This window comes from Nuphar pumila, chromosome 15 (assembly GCF_984573655.1).
Source record: "Nuphar pumila chromosome 15, dmNupPumi1.hap1.1, whole genome shotgun sequence".
Taxonomy (NCBI): domain Eukaryota; kingdom Viridiplantae; phylum Streptophyta; class Magnoliopsida; order Nymphaeales; family Nymphaeaceae; genus Nuphar; species Nuphar pumila.
The window spans coordinates 84,308,296-84,324,483 of record NC_143263.1 but is presented as its reverse complement, the minus strand read 5'-3'; the positions used below and the strand labels follow the sequence as shown (position 1 = coordinate 84,324,483).

Below are 16,188 nucleotides of genomic sequence, written 5' to 3'. Positions count from 1 at the left end.
ATATTTCTCGTTTTCAGAATATGTTGTCAAATGTGACTGTCACTGATATATTTTATAGATACCAATTTGGACATAAGTGTATTGGCCCTTGCCTTATTAGAACTGACAAATTGAGCCTCAATGACTCCCAGAAATTCCTTTACTATCCTGTAGTGAGGAATGACGCCTCGAATATTCTTAGTCACTCAAGATTGGAAAAGCAATAGGCTAAGTCTATTCGAATGCTCCCACTTCTCAGAAGTAGCCTTCTGTTTGGCTGTCCTCTGCTCTATAAGAGAGGGATGTTCCTCTGTTCTAAGGGCCAAGTCAAGATTCATATAACCCAGAGTGAACAATATTATTTCTTTTCAGTCTGAAAAATTAGATTCATCTAAAAGGAGAATGTTACTAAAACCCTCGATAAGGAAAGAACCTGATACAACAAGGAACGAAAGATAAAACTTTATTATTGCTCAAACGAGACTCGTGATGAAAAGATAAAAGTGAGACCCTTTATTTTTACCTTTTTGAGACAAGCATAGTTGAGCTATTATTGTTCCATTTTGGTGAAAACAACAATACTCATAGTTGTTTTGTCTCTTCAATTCACAAAGAATTGACTTCAGTTGGTGAAACTAGCAGATCATGTAACCAGAGACAATTCAGCACTATACTTTTGGTTACGAACATGCTTCATGGGCTAGAATACACATGTGTTATTACACCTTATTTAAATTTGTAACACAATGACCTACCTTTGGGTAGAATCATTGTTTCATAAAGAGACACACAATCATAATAACAAATCTTAATATGGTCTAAAGAATCCTTAATCAACACAACTCAAATCACTTTCGTGATTTCATGATCGGTCAATCAAGATCTTTTACCGAAAACATATTCGTATTATGAAGCATGCTTATGCACATGTGTTAATGCATGTATATTCATGACAAAATATGCATTATATCATCAAAATACAAGTTCGTGCTTCAACTTATATGCATAAACTAATTTCGATGATAAAATGTCATGAATTTAGTCATAACTCATGCTTAAAAATATTATGCATAACTTAACCACTACAAAACACATGAATTAACATGCATAAGTCATGTTTTCTTAATTACGAACACTTATAAGCCATGAAAAATGATAAAAACAAGCTCATATGGGTAAAACTCAGGGTCCTCAAGCTGAAATTGGTCTAAAAACACCCTGAACCGGTTTGAAACAGCCTCAAACCGATCATCTAACGATCTGAACCGGTTCTAAAACTGATGAATCAGTGCATAACATGAACAAAAACTTATAAAATCCTATAACCGAATAAGAAAATCCCTATCTTTTCATGAATTCATAAAAACATGGTCTCTACATCTCAAAATCAGTGAAAACCCATAAAGCACCGATCAAAAAAGGCTCTCAACTGGTCTCGAAAAGGGCCATATCGATCACTGATCCGATTCAAGTTTAAATAGTGCTTAAATCCTGTTATGGATCCTATATAGTCCAAACAGGATCCGAGCCTGACCCGGTTCGAACAGAAACTCGGGTCTGACCCAGTCCAAATAAAATATGGATCTAACCCGATCTAAACTGGATTTGGGTCCTACAGATCAGACCCAAACCTGGATCCCTAATGGGTCTGGTCCATACAGGACCCGATCCAAATAGGATTTGGGTCAGGCATGGTCCAAAACAGGATCTGGGTTGACCCGGTCCATACAGGATTCGAGCTTTTCAGATCAGATCCATACCCTAGCATTATCTGAATCGAATCATGACCCGGGTCTAACCCGGTCCATACAGGACCTAAATCAAATCCGATATATTTGTTGGATCGAATCCTGATCCAAAAGGTAAGGCAGACCTGATCCACCCAAAAAACTGGTCTGGATTGGGCCCGCCACTGAGTCGGTACAACCAGATCCGACCCGGTACCCTCCACAGAAAATTAAAAGGGGGTCCGAGCATTCGGTTTCTCAGAAACTGAAAGGCCCTCACCCTCCATGTTGCTCCACAGCTACCCACGTCATCGTACAGCAGCTGACACCAGTGTCCGGCCGACGACGGGCATCTACCTCTGACCACACCCCGACAACGATCCCCTGTGATAGGTAAGACAGTATATATATATATATATATATATATATATATATATATATATATATATATATATATATATATATATATATATATATATATATATATATATATATGTCATCAGAGCTGGTGGTCGCCATCGGCTACCAACCTTTAAGGTCGTCGACAACAGGGATCCTATCCTAGTCAGTCTTGCGACGGACCCATGGCAGAAACCCCAACAAACACAAAGGTTTGGGGTTTCAGCCAACATGATCCGGTGATGACAGTTTCACAATCGGCTGGGTCTCTCCCTATGCAAAGGACGGTCGGTGTGCCCGCCAATGATGCCAATGGTGAATGGCAGCACCCCCCTTCTCGATCGATGACCCATGGCCAGAAACCCCTCTGACATAAAAAATGGATATGGGGTTTCGACGATTTGGCGATCGATCTTGGAAAATAGCGAGGTCTTCTGGCAGCCAGTGGCGCCGACAAGGCCACTGGCTTACTTCTGACTACTCACCTCCCTTGCAAAAATGCCATCAGTGGGTCCAAATACAGTATTCGGCTCCCCATTCCATCAAAAGTCATTTTTTTAATGAGGACAAGAGAGATCGACCCCCCCCCTGCGATTTCTGATTCACAGGGGGCTGCGGCACGAAAATCCGCCTATGAAGAGAATGTTGTCGGTCACCAGTAGCAGAACGAGCACTCGTATGCTGGTCGCGATTCTGCTACCCACCTGATGACCGCAACTGTCGATGGCAAAGGAAAGCGACGAGAGGGTGGTGTATGTTCCCCCCCGATGATTCACTGAATCCCACGTCTGTGTTCGGGGCTTTGAATGAGCACCATGTATACAAGCACATGGGGCTCGTATTCCCGTGTATGTTGACATAACTTTGCATCGGACTTTGGTGTTGTTGCAAAGACTTAAGTACCCTTTCTTGCTATTCTTCTCATAAAGTGATGGTTTGAGAAAATGACAAAAATGCCTTTCATTCAAAAAAGAAAAAACAAACAGTTCAAAAAAAGGACAAACATGTCCTCCATCCAGAAAGTCGAAGATGATGTTGACTCTTCAAAGACTTCTTCTTCTTTCTCCGTAAAACACTGTAAAACCCTCTCTCTCTCTAGAGAAGAAATCAAGGGAGGATTCTTGAAAAGACTTAAGTGCCCCAAAGATGATTATTTAAGACCCAGTCTTTGCACTGCAGGATTATCCGAGAAAGAAATCTCCCCTGGAGGAGGCCATGAACATCAACCCTCTCACTCCCTTCTCTTTCTGCTTCTGTGCACATCCAGCAGAAGATCCTACATTGCTCCATCAAGCACCGACTGACCTGCACATTGACTCTTGTGGAGCCTGATTCAGAGTTTTTACCCTTACAGGAGGAGGGTTTGGGGGCTCCTCCCAGCGTGGGTATCATCATTCAACTAAATGAGTTGTAGATCCTGATTCGGAGTTTTTACCCTTACAAGAGAGGGGTAAAACCTCATCTCACTCTTTCTCCCTTCTCTCTCTACTTCTGTGCACATCCAACAAACGATCCAACATTTCTCCATCAAACACCGACTGACCTGCACACTAACTGTAGCATCGTTCAACTTGATGAGTTGTGGAGCCTGATTTAGAGTTTTTGCCCTTACAGGAGGGGGTTTGGGGGCTCCTCCCAGCATGGGTAGCATCATTCAACTTGAAGAGTTGTGGAGTCTGATTCAAAGTTTTTACCCATTCATATTTTAAGGCATTAGATCTCATGTTTGAACATCCACGCATGTGCAGTTTGCTTTCATCATGTTCAGTTGCTTTCTAGATTATACTTTGAATTCTGGTGCATTTTAGATCTATCGATTTGTATGTAACCAGAGCTCATTTTAATTTGAATTTTTTATTGCAACTTTATGCATATGTCTTCATGCTCTTCACCAAAAATCAGATCATTCTGAGTTTGTTTGACCCACTTTAAAAATTGAGATTCAAAACCTGTTATTTTGCACCGTCAGGATTTTAGCAGAATCAGGACCAACTTGCGGGAGTGATTTCTCCCTAACCAGAGATGATCTTTTCGATCCGTAAAAAAGGTTGTTTTCTAAATTCAATCTAGTTTGTTTATACCAAATTTCAGCGATTTCTATGGGGTTTTCATACCAGTTTTTGGTCAAAAACCATAACCCTGTCACCCTGTGTCATTTTAACGGCTCAGATTTTGATCCATTTTGTTTGAATTTTATTTCCCTAATGGGAGATCATTTTTCAATTCTGTAAAACGGGTTCTCTTTGTTTATGTGTCTAGTTTATCTCTGTAAATTTTTAGAATTTTTCATGGTCAATTACTATTTTATTTTGATTAAATACCAGAACCTTGTATCCAGATTTTATAAATGTTCTGATTTTGGCCCCAATATTATGACTGTTGTAGCACTTCTTCAACAAATCATTATTTGATTGACAATATTATTCAGTAAATTATTGTTATGATTTTTTTGAGTCTCTAATGAGTCTCTATTATGATTTGTAGTATTTTTTAGTCTCCAACGAGCCTCACAATGATTTATAGTGTTGTTTAGTCTTTTAACTATGATTTATAGTGCTTTGGGGTCTCCAACGAGCCCCACAGCGATTTGTAGTGTTTTTCGGTCTTTTAACTATGATTTATAGTATTTTCGGGTCTCTAACGAGACCCACAGCGATTTATAGTGTTGTTGGACCTCGCTATAGCGATTTGTAGTGTTTCTCGCTAAACACTACAGCGATTTGTGATACAAATCGCTATCCGAATCAAGACCAATTTGTCAGGGTCATATCTCCCTAACCAGAGATCAGATTTCAAATCCGTAAAAAATGGTGTCTTTGTTATGAAGTCTAGTTTATTCCTGTAAATTTTCAGCGATTTCTATGGTAATTTGATACCCCGTTTGGATCTAAAACCAGACCCCTATCAGTCTGCCTTATTTGAGTGACATAGGTTTTTATTTCATTTTGTAAGAGTCATATCTCCCCAACGGAAGATCATTTTTCAAATCCGTAAAAAGGTTTTTTTTACTCTATGTGTCTAGTTTATATCTAGAAAGTTTTATAACTTTTTATGCTCATTTGATATTTCAAACCTGTTAAAAACTTAGACATGTTATTATTCCGTTTTAAGTGAGTGGATGGAAGTTAATTATAACCCTTCTCGGTTTTTAACAGGTTTGAAATATCAAATGAGCATAAAAAGTTATAAAACTTTTTAGATATAAACTAGACACATAGAGGAAAAAAATCCTTTTTACGGATTTGAAAAATGATCTTCCGTTGGGGAGATATGACTCTTACAAAATGAAATAAAAACCTATCTCACTCAAATAAGGCAGACTGATAGGGGTCTGGTTTTAGATCAAAATGGGGTATCAAATGACCATAGAAATCGCTGAAAATTTACAAGAATAAACTAGACTTCATAACAAAGACACCACTTTTTACGGATTTGAAATTCAATCTCTGGTTAGGGAGATATGGCCTTGACAAGTTGGTCCTGATTCGGATAGCGATTTGTATCACAAATCACTGTAGTGTTTAGCGAGAAACACTACAAATCGCTATAGCGAGGTCAAACAATAATATAAATCACTGTGGGTCTCGTTAGAGACCCGAAAACACTATAAATCATAGTTAAAAGACCGAAAAACACTACAAATCGCTGTGGGGCTCGTTGGAGACCCCAAAGCACTATAAATCATAGTTAAAAGACCGAACAACACTATAAATCATTGTGAGGCTCGTTGGAGACCCAAAAATACTACAAATCATAGTAGAGACTCATTAGAGACCCAAAAAAATCATAACAACAATTTGCTGAATAATATTGTCAATCAAATAACGATTTGCTGAAGAAGTGCTACAACAGTCATGATATTGGGGCCAAAATCAGAACATTTATAAAATCTGGATACAAGGTTCTGGAATTTAATCAAAATAAAATAATAATTGACCATGAAAAATTCTGAAAATTTATAAGGATGAACTAGACACATAAACGAAGAGAACCCGTTTTACAGATTTGAAAAATGATCTCCCATTAGGAAAATAAAGTTCAAACAAAATGGATCAAAATCTGAGTCGTTAAAATGACACAGGGTGACAAGGTTATGGTTTTTGACCCAAAACGGGTATGAAAACACCATAGAAATCGCTGAAATTTAGTATGAACAAACTAGATTCAATTTATAAAACAACCTTTTTTACGGATCGGAAAGATCATCTCTGGTTAGGGAGAAATCACTCCCGCAAGTTGGTCCTTATTCTGTTAAAATCCTGACGGTGCAAAATAACAGTTTTTGAATCTCGATTTTTAAAGTGGGTCAAAAAAACTCAGAATGATCTGATTTTTTGTGAAGAGCATGAAGACATATGCATAAAGTTGCAGTAAAAAATCCAAATTAAAATGAGCTCTGGTTACATACAAATCGATAGATCTAAAATGCACCAGAATTCAAAGTATAATCTAGAAAGCAACTGAACATGATGAAAGCAAACTGCACATGCGTGGATGTTCAAACATGAGATCTAATGCCTTAAAATATGAATGGGTAAAAACTTTGAATCAGACTCCACAACTCTTTAAGTTGAATGATGCTACCCACGTTGGGAGGAGCCCCCAAACCCCCCTCCTGTAAGGGCAAAAACTCTAAATCAGGCTCCACAACTCATCAAGTTGAACGATGCTACAGTTAGTGTGCAGGTCAGTCGGTGTTTGATAGAGAAATGTTGAATCGTTTGTTGGATGTGCACAGAAGTAGAGAGAGAAGGGAGAGAGAGTGAGATGGTTGATGTTCATGGCCTTCTCCAGGGGGAACTCTTTGTCTCACTTGATTTCTTCTCTAGAGAGAGAGAGGGTTTTACAGTGTTTTACGGAGAAGGAAAAAGAAGAAAATGACGATAAAAAGTTCAAACAGACATTTTTGATGGCTCAGATTTGTTTCGTCGTATGACCATCGGGAGGAGCTTCCAAACCCTTCTCCTGTAAGGGCAAAAACTCTGAATCAGGCTCCACAACAAATCAAGTTGAACGATGCTATCCACATTGGAAGGAGCCCCCAAACCCTCATCCTATAAGGGTAAAAACTGTGAATCAGACTCCACAACTCATCAAGTTGAATGATGCTACCCACGCTGAGAGGAGCCCTCAGACCCCCATTTTCTGTAAGGGTAAAAACTTTGAATCAGACTCCACAACTCTTCAAGTTGAATGATGCTACCCACGTTGGGAGGAGCCCCCAGACCCCTCTCCTATAAGGGTAAAAACTCTGAATCAGGATCTACAACTCATTTAGTTGAATGATGCTACCCACGCTGGGATGAACCCCCAAACCCTCCTCCTGTAAAGGTAAAAACTCTGAATCAAGCTCCACTCACAACAGTCAATGTGCAGGTCAGCCGGTGCTTGATGGAACAATGTAAGATCTTCTGTTGGATGTGCATAGAAGCAGAAATAGAAGGGAGAGAGAGTGTGAGAGGGTTGATGTTCATGGCCTCCTCTAGGGGAGATTTCTTTCTCAGATAATTCTGGAGTGTAGAGACTGAGTCTTAAATAATCATCTTCGGGGCACTTAAGTCTTTACAACCACTCCTTTTCAAGAATCGTCATTTTTTTTGGCACCAATGGAGGAGAGGGTACTTAAGTCTTTGCAATCGCATCAAACTCCAACGCTAATTAATGCTGACAAACATGGGGATACGAGACACACATGCTTACATACGTGGTGCTCTTTGGGACCCCCGATCATGAGATGTAGCTAACTGCCCTGTTCGGGGGGGGAACATATAACCTGCTTTGGAAAGCGACACATGGCAGAGTTAGAAACACCGACGAGCGAAAACCAAATGCTCGTGATGCACACACATGCGTAGCGGGATGCGTGATGTCATGGGCCCTAACCCAATGTTGGCGTATTCGCAAATACAGAGCCAAAATATAAACGTCTACCTGTAGACGACATGAAGTGATGTGCGGGTGCTAGGCATTCTCTTCAGTCTCTCCACCACTTTCGCGTAACCTCCACTTACTAACTCTTCTTAACTCCCCACTAACCTGGGTCACCTGATGGGTTGGACCCGGACCCAAAATCTCGAACACTTGCCGCCATAGGCAAGCCAATAGAGGGTCAAACCATGGTCTTATAGTTACTGAACAGACTAGACACCTAATATGATGCCTTCGTCACTACTATGCTCAAACAGCCAACACCCTCATGTAGTCAAGTTGTGGATCTCTTGCAAGGACGAGAGACCATGCAGTCAATCCATGCTACAACAGAAGGGGTGAAGCATTTGTGGGCGAAAGAGTGAACAACCCATGATTCAAATCCAATAACAGGAAGCAGCAGTTTAATTCCAGGGGGCGTGGCTTTATGTAGACCAGCCAATCAGGATCTTGGGTTGGAGATAAGACAACCCTACTATTACTCTGTTGATGATATCAATCTCAGGGAATGATTCAAAATTTTTGGCTATGGCTAAGTTCATTAACAAGTGAGTCAGGAATTTGCTATAAAGGACTCTTCATACCGTCTAATTTGAGGGGGCATGATAGTGAGAAGATCCAGTTTCATGATCAATATTCTGAAAAGGATGACAGCAAGAGTGAAGCCAAAAAGATAAGCTCAAATCCAAAGACAAAAATGGTAAAATCCTATAATGTTAAGGTAGTTTGGTATGGCGCCATCTCAAGATCATGAAATAGTAAAATCCCATGGTGATGAGGTAGTTGAGCATGATGCCATCTCAAGAGATCCAAGAGATCTCATCAAAAGATAATTTTCTCCATCAGTGCCTTATGTTTAGGAGATACAAATGGCAAATTGTTGAATATAATTCTCCTAACATTTTTACTGTTGTAAATCTGAATATATAGTTGAAAGCTCCCAACGTATTTAATGAGTTAGCCATAGTTGCTTGTGGAACCAAGTTAAAAAATTTTACAAGCACGAAGAGTTTTTCAAGGGTATAAAAAATCAGCTGCCAACCATGTAAGAAAATTTATGATTCAAAAAATCATATTTTTATGCCAGAAAATTTATTATTCTATGACAGATTGAGCATTTATGATTTTCCAACTGATGTCCAAGTTCATAGGTTGACAGATTCACAATTTAAACTATTGTTTCTTAGTTTTAGGTACAAGAAACTACTTACCATTTTTTCTCCTCTATCAGGCATGGTGGGCCTCTGTTGATTCTTCAAAACTGATGTGCAAACATACGTCTCAATTTTCATCCTCAACTGCCAATCAGATACCCCAAAGGGGGTTTGGCGCAGTGGTGTGGGGTCCTTGGCTGCTTGACGGGCAGTCAAGGTTCAATTCTCATGGGCATCGCCCCTCTGCGCAAGCTAACACGTAGCATATTATTCCCTGAGCACAAGGGGTCCTAACTTAGGAGTTTTACTGTATGTGTGGCAGGTTGAGCCGCGTGTCTTTGTGCATAGTGCAGTTTCTTCGGGTTATAAATCCAAAAAAAAAAAAGTGCCAATCAGATGACTCAACATTCCCTACTTACTACTTTTATATTCCCGTTCCAGTATATGCACATGCAGAGTTCTTTGCATATCAAATTTACAGATCAAGTAGCAAACCAGATAATCTCACGAAATCAAGAGTGGCTGGAGCCCAAGGGAAAAGAACGCAAACAAAAAAGGAGAAAAAGAACTCTTATCAGAATTATGTTGCAATGGAATCGGTTGAAGACAGAAGATACCGTTCAATCTGCTGCAACTTTAGGCATACTTGATTCATGTTTGGCCTGTCGTCCTTACAGGGAGCAAGGCACATGAACCCCAACTCAGCCACCTCATCGATCACCTTCCTGGCCGCCGTACCGCCATCTGCGACCACCATAGGATCAATGATTTCCATCAGCCTCCCCCCTTGAATCATCGTCAATGTGAGATTCGCCAGGTTGATCTCTCCCCTGTCAACAGCACTGTAATCCAATGCCTTCATCCCCGTTACCAGCTCCATAAGCACAACCCCAAAGCTGTAAACATCACTCGTCTGTGTGAGCCTGAACGACCGGTAGTACTCCGGATCGACATAGCCTGGCGTGCCCTGAGGCGCCGTTGAGACATGGCTGGTTCCTTCCATGCCTACCATGTCACGAGACAGGCCAAAGTCGGCAAGCTTGGCCGAAAGATCAGATTGAATAAGAATGTTGCTGGACTTCACATCTCTGTGCACCACAGTTGGTGTGACATGAAAATGCATGTACTCTAGTGCATGAGCTGTCTGTGATGCTATCTTTACTCTTGCTTCTAGTGTCATATGCTTTCCCCTGCGTGCTCCATGAAGGTGATCTGCCAAAGTACCATTGCTAACATACTCGTAAACCAGCAAGAGGTCACGATCAGCCTTGCAATAACCCAAGAGAGAGACCAAATTGGGATGCTTCAGCTTGGCCATTATCCTGATCTCGTTCTGGAATTGGTTCAATGTGTTGATTTGGTGCATCATTCGTTTCACGGCGACAAGGCAGCCGTCGTTGAGATATCCTCTGTAAACGCATCCGTATCCACCGCCGCCGAGTATCCCAGATTTGTCGAAGAAATTCGTAGCGGCTTCGAGCTCTCCGTAGGAGAATGTGGGGAAGTGATCATCTTCAATATCCTTTTGTGGTTTCTTGAGCTTATCATCATCATCATGATCAGGTTCACGTTTGGGACCAATGGTAACGTATTGAAGCTCGTCTGGTGTAATGGGAGGAGTTTTGTTTCTGCAGAAGTGGAGTGTGGCGGACACGGCTACCAACAGAGCTACCGCAAATACCAAACTAGCGCCTGAAATTTTAATAACAGATGATGCACCACACAAGGAAAAAGATCAATGATATATGATGTACGATCCTACATCTGAATGGCTATGATTAGTCCACATCTCAGGTGAGATTTGTAGACATCCTAACAATTTGTTGGACAGTTAGAATCCACACATAAAGAATCTCATCATATGCTGTATAGTATTATGGGATCCGTGTTCTCGGGACAGCAGATCAGGTGCAATCACATTCCACACTTTGAGCGTGCCGCTGCACCTGATCTGCCCTCCATTTTCTGTTGAGCTCACAGCTATCAGGCCACCCTAGAGATGGAGGGCAGTCAAGTGCAGGGCAACACTCAAAGTGTGCAATGTGATCACATCTGATAGAGGCAGGATCAGGTGCAATCACATAGCACAAAGGTAATGTGCCGCCGCACCTGATCACCCTCCATCTTCTGTTGTAAACCTGTCAGAGTGGCCCAACAGCAGATGGATGGTGATCAGGTGTATCGGCACATTGCATTTGTACAATGTGATTGCACCTGATCCCAACAAGATACGTACAAATGAAGCAAAACCAATTTGAGTTAAATTTGGGTGCATGGGGAAAGAAAGTACATACAGGTAAGAACAATTCGCATAGACCACCTTCGAAATCCCTCGGGACTTGTAGGACCCAGGGGCCCCAATTTTGGCCCTGCAAATGCAAATCAAGTAGTTGAATTAGCAGCAAGAAACAATTGCATGGAAGGGGTGCCACTTCTTTTTGCTCTATTTTGTGTTGTGTGTGCCTTGAATTCTTGGTTCACTGCCTTTAGTGACCTAATTTAACAAATATGAAGAAAACTTCGAAAATAAAATTTTATTAACGTGATGGTAGTGGAGGACTGGTGGCTTTTTTTTTTATCCAAGAGACTTCAGCTTTTGAAGAAAAAGGCTAAGAAGTTATGTCACATGAGTGCGGGGGCGGGGTGGGGCACTTTAAACAAAAACTTGGGTGCGGGGGTGCGGAATATATATATATATAAAGTCCAAAAGTTGGATATAAATGGTTGACCGCTTCGGGTGTGGGTGTGACAGGGTCAGGTTGACCGCATCGGGTGCGGATGCGACGCGGGTGCGGCACCTAGCTAGTTGAAGAGTCCCTGTGACATAGCTAAGAAGTTTTTTGTGTGAACAGGGTAACAAAGTTTATGCTTCATTCTCCCTGTTTTTCTTAATAACGTCTCTATGTTTTACTTCCTTTGCTTTTGCTTGGTTGTGAGAATATATTGTACAAAAATATTTTAAGTGGCCTGAAACACTTTAAATATAAGGAAAAATGAGAGAGAGAGGTGTGTGTTAGTTAGAACCCAACATCGAGAAGAAAAAAATTCTGAAATAAGCTGAATGAAGAATACTTTAAAGGTCAAAATACTTTATGGATTCATTTAAGTTCACATCTATATATAAGGGCAAAAATAGGCAAAATAATAAGGGCATCTTGGGATGAACTGAATTCAGATCTTGTGGTTCCCAGATCTCATTTGACCCGATCCAAGACGATCGGGTAACAACGGGTCACATAATATTCTTAAATATGTCTCAAAATTCTGTCACCTATTTTAGACCTTCAAAACGTCTCAATATTTCCAAACTACTACAATATATTGGTTAAAATTTTATATTTTATTAAAAAAAATTCTCATGTCTTAAGAATATTCCATTTTGGTGGCATGTCCATGGTAAATGAGTTTGCCAACATTATCTCAAACACATACCCCTGACCTGTGTAGGGGTAGGCAACCGACCTGGCAGCCTTATTGTCCAAGCAGACCCAGTCTGCCATGAGCCCGGATTAAGCCATGATTTTAGGCCTGGGCCAGTTAAGTATCGGGCCGCAGGCTACCATGCCAACCTGATAGGCCTGAACTATTTATTAATTTTTTAATAATATAAAATTTTAAAAAAAATAACTATTACACAGTAATTTGGATAACTATTGTTATTTACCTAATTAATTAATTGCATGAAAACTTGCTATTTATTAATTATTACTATTTACCTAATTAGTTGCACTAATTAAGAGTTAGTTGCATGGGAGCTTGTTATTCTCATTAACCCATAATTTCAGTCAAGCATTTATGCATTTTAAGATTGGTTGTGCCAAGTAGCAGGGCCATGGGCGTCTCTTCGAGCTGGATAGAGGGCCAGCTCGGCCTTGTGTAGACATTATTTTAATATATTTAATAATTATTAATATTTTTAAATACTTTTTAACATTATTATATCAAAGAATAAAATTTTATTCATTATATTTGAAAATCTTCGTGTCCACGTGTCCTATTTTTACAAACAGTTTCGAATTCATTGGATGGGCTAGACTCGTATCTTTGTGACATATAAGTTCACGTAAAAATACATTGCAATACATTTTTCATGTATTTTTTCTCTTAAAAAAATATTTTTCATGTATTTTTACTGCTTGTTTTAAATGTCAGGGTAGCCGATCATTAATGATGATATTTATTGCTCACCTCTACTTCACTGGCTACTGACTCATGACATCAAATTTTCATTACAATAAATGCCAATAAATGGGTTTACAGTGCATTCAAATATTTGGACCATGGGTAGGTTGGAAGAAAGCAATAAATGTTGTTATACACAAAAAAAAAATTACTTAATCATAAAAGAAATCTTGATTTTCGAAACTCATTGGAAGCTTTATACTGATAATTATATCCTTAATCAATATAACTAACAAAGCCGGACATCGCATTAACGTTTTACTCATATTTAAAAGTTCTTATTTTACTGCCTTTTTTATATAAAATACAATAAATAAATTAAACTTTGACATAATGCAAATAAGTTTATTCTAAAAAAACATTAAGGTAAATGGGGTTAACTCATCCTTAAAAACATCTTTTTGCCATCTTTACTAATGTTCACCATATATTTACTCATGAGATGGTACCAAGATTTTGAAGCATGTTTAAGGTCATAAAGAGTTTTATTGAGTTTAAGATTTTTTTTTTCTCGATCTCAAAGCTTTAAAGATTCATAGAAACTTTTTTACAAAAATTTATATTTAAAAATATATTTTTAACATTTAATTGATATATAAGTCATTATTTAATAGTCACTAAAGCTATTAAAGTTCTTACATTAATTATTCTAGTAATTGAGACAAAGATTTCTTAGTAATCAATTTCATATTCTTAAGACACCTTTAAGTAAACTTTATATCTTAATATTTCATCACTCTTGTTCATAAACTCATCTACATCCCATAACTTTTTTTTAAAAAGACTTAGCTTTCTTGAGTATTTCTAACTCAAGTCCTGCAGACTTAATCTAAAGGTCAACGTTCCCAATTTTATACGACGACCATATATGTGTTTGCCAAAAAAAATTATTTTGTTGTTCATAAACACTGCATTTATGAAAAATTTGAGAAAAGCCAAAAAATTTAAGGGAAACAGGTTTCCAAACTAAGAGAAAGTTGTTTCCTATTCTATTTGGGGTTTTCACTTCACTTTTCCGGGATATATGTTTCTCATCTTAGGTTTCATTAATTTTTTTTTTCTTTTTTCTACCGAGAAAGCTGAGGTTAGGCAGACAACCCTGCAACCATTGGGGTTTGAACTTGCATCGTCACAAACACAAGGTGGCGTCCACTAACTGCTCCTGCAAGACAAGCTGAGCCTCCTTTGGTTGGTTTTATTAGGGTATTATATTATACTTTTTCTTTTTTTCTTAAACGTTGCTCAGACTCGTTTTCCCCTTTTCTGTTTCACAGTTTTTTTTTAATTTATAACCCTAAGAAAAGGGTTGGGCACTAAGATCTGGTCATAGTGCCAGCAACTTAAAACTCTGAGACCAGGACCCTTGCTTCAGAGGCCTATGTTATGCATCGGCTTGAGCAGAAAGAAGACACCCATCAGATTCGTACCTTGACTGCCTATCTAACAGCCAAGGCCCCACCCCACTAAGCCAACCCCTTTTGAGGCCTTTTTCTGTTGAAAATGCGCCTGAAAAACTTAATTTTTTCCGTTCCCGTTTACCCTTTCCGGCAAACTTGCTGTCCAAACAGAGGTTGGAACATTCCCACATTCCAAACGCACACCCAGCGAAAGTCCCAATTGAAAAGCAGCAGCAGCAGCAGCAACAAGAGAAAGGAAAGGAAAAGTTGCTCACCCGGAGTGGGGATGGCCTTGACGACATCAGCAGAGGGAGTGTAACACAGGAAAGGCTTTCCGGGGTCGGAAGCGTTGAAGCCGCAGAACCCTTTCTTCCACCCCACGCACTCCCTGCACCTCCTGAACCTATCGTCCGTCTCGTTCCACCCCACCCTGATCCCGTTCTCGATGAGGTCGTTGAGGTCCACGTGGAATTCTCCCAACGCCAGGAACTGCGCGATCAGCTCGCAGGGACGGCAGGGGAGCCAGCCGAGCGTCGTATTGCAGTTGGTGATGTTGACGGGCGCCGGCCTCTCCGCACTCTTTCTGAGGTTGGGGAAGAACGGGGAGCCGTTGAAGTTGAGGAACAGGGCGTTCTTCATCTGGCACAGCTCCAGGATGGGGTCCTCCAGCGTCAGCCTGAGCGCCACCGTGCGCGGCGATGGTGGTGGTGGGTCCAGAGCCAGCACCTTGAGCCTGTGACCGTTGATGGTGATGACGGGGAAGGATCCGAGGGACGGCGGGCACTCTAGCTGGAAGTAGGGGTGGCCGCAGCCCGGAGGGGAGGAGGGTGCGAAGGGGAAGGTGAAATTGACGAAGGGAGAGCACGGCTTAGAAGCCGCCGCGCTGCATGACTCGTAAGAAGCTGCCGTTGATTTTACACCACCAAGTGCTGCTGCACCGGTGATGATGGTCAGGAAGAGAATACTGAGAAGGGAGAAAGCTTGAGGAGCCATGGTTGAGAGAAGGTAGAAAAAAGAAGACTGGTTTTTGTTTTGTGATTTTACGGAGTTGGGATGGTTACTGGAGAGGAAGTGAGATAAAAATGGGGGGAGGGTGAAGGGAGGAAGGAAGCATTGATGAAGAGTAGGGGACCGGTGAACCTGCTTCTTGGACTATCACTTAATTGCGAGGTGAGAGAGTGATTGAGACCCTCCTCCTTTCTCCCCATCGATTGAGGGCGTGTGCGTGTGCTACGCATGGAATTTGTATGAGCGCATCAACTGCGCCGAATGGATATAAATTTTGTGCCGCGTGAAAGGACGGACCCACTTATTTTTAATGGTGACTGATATAGTACCAAACGACCATATACGCACTTGATTTACTAGATCTGATCTTCGAGAGCAAAAGTTAATCTTTGGATCGTGTTTAACATGTTTTGG

At 40.4% G+C, this 16,188-nt stretch overlaps 1 protein-coding gene across 1 annotated transcript; it reads right to left on the bottom strand.

Moving 5' to 3' along the window:
* Nucleotides 1–9,584: 9,584 nt before the first annotated feature.
* LOC149815824 (LEAF RUST 10 DISEASE-RESISTANCE LOCUS RECEPTOR-LIKE PROTEIN KINASE-like 1.5) lies at nucleotides 9,585–15,872 on the bottom strand. Its single transcript, XM_089988396.1, has 3 exons — nucleotides 15,042–15,872; nucleotides 11,482–11,556; nucleotides 9,585–10,879 (listed from the first exon to the last, which is right to left on the bottom strand). Exons 1-3 carry the CDS (start codon nucleotides 15,757–15,759, stop codon nucleotides 9,768–9,770), a joined length of 1,905 nt encoding a protein of 634 aa, XP_089844522.1. The 5' UTR covers nucleotides 15,760–15,872; the 3' UTR covers nucleotides 9,585–9,767.
* Nucleotides 15,873–16,188: the final 316 nt, after the last annotated feature.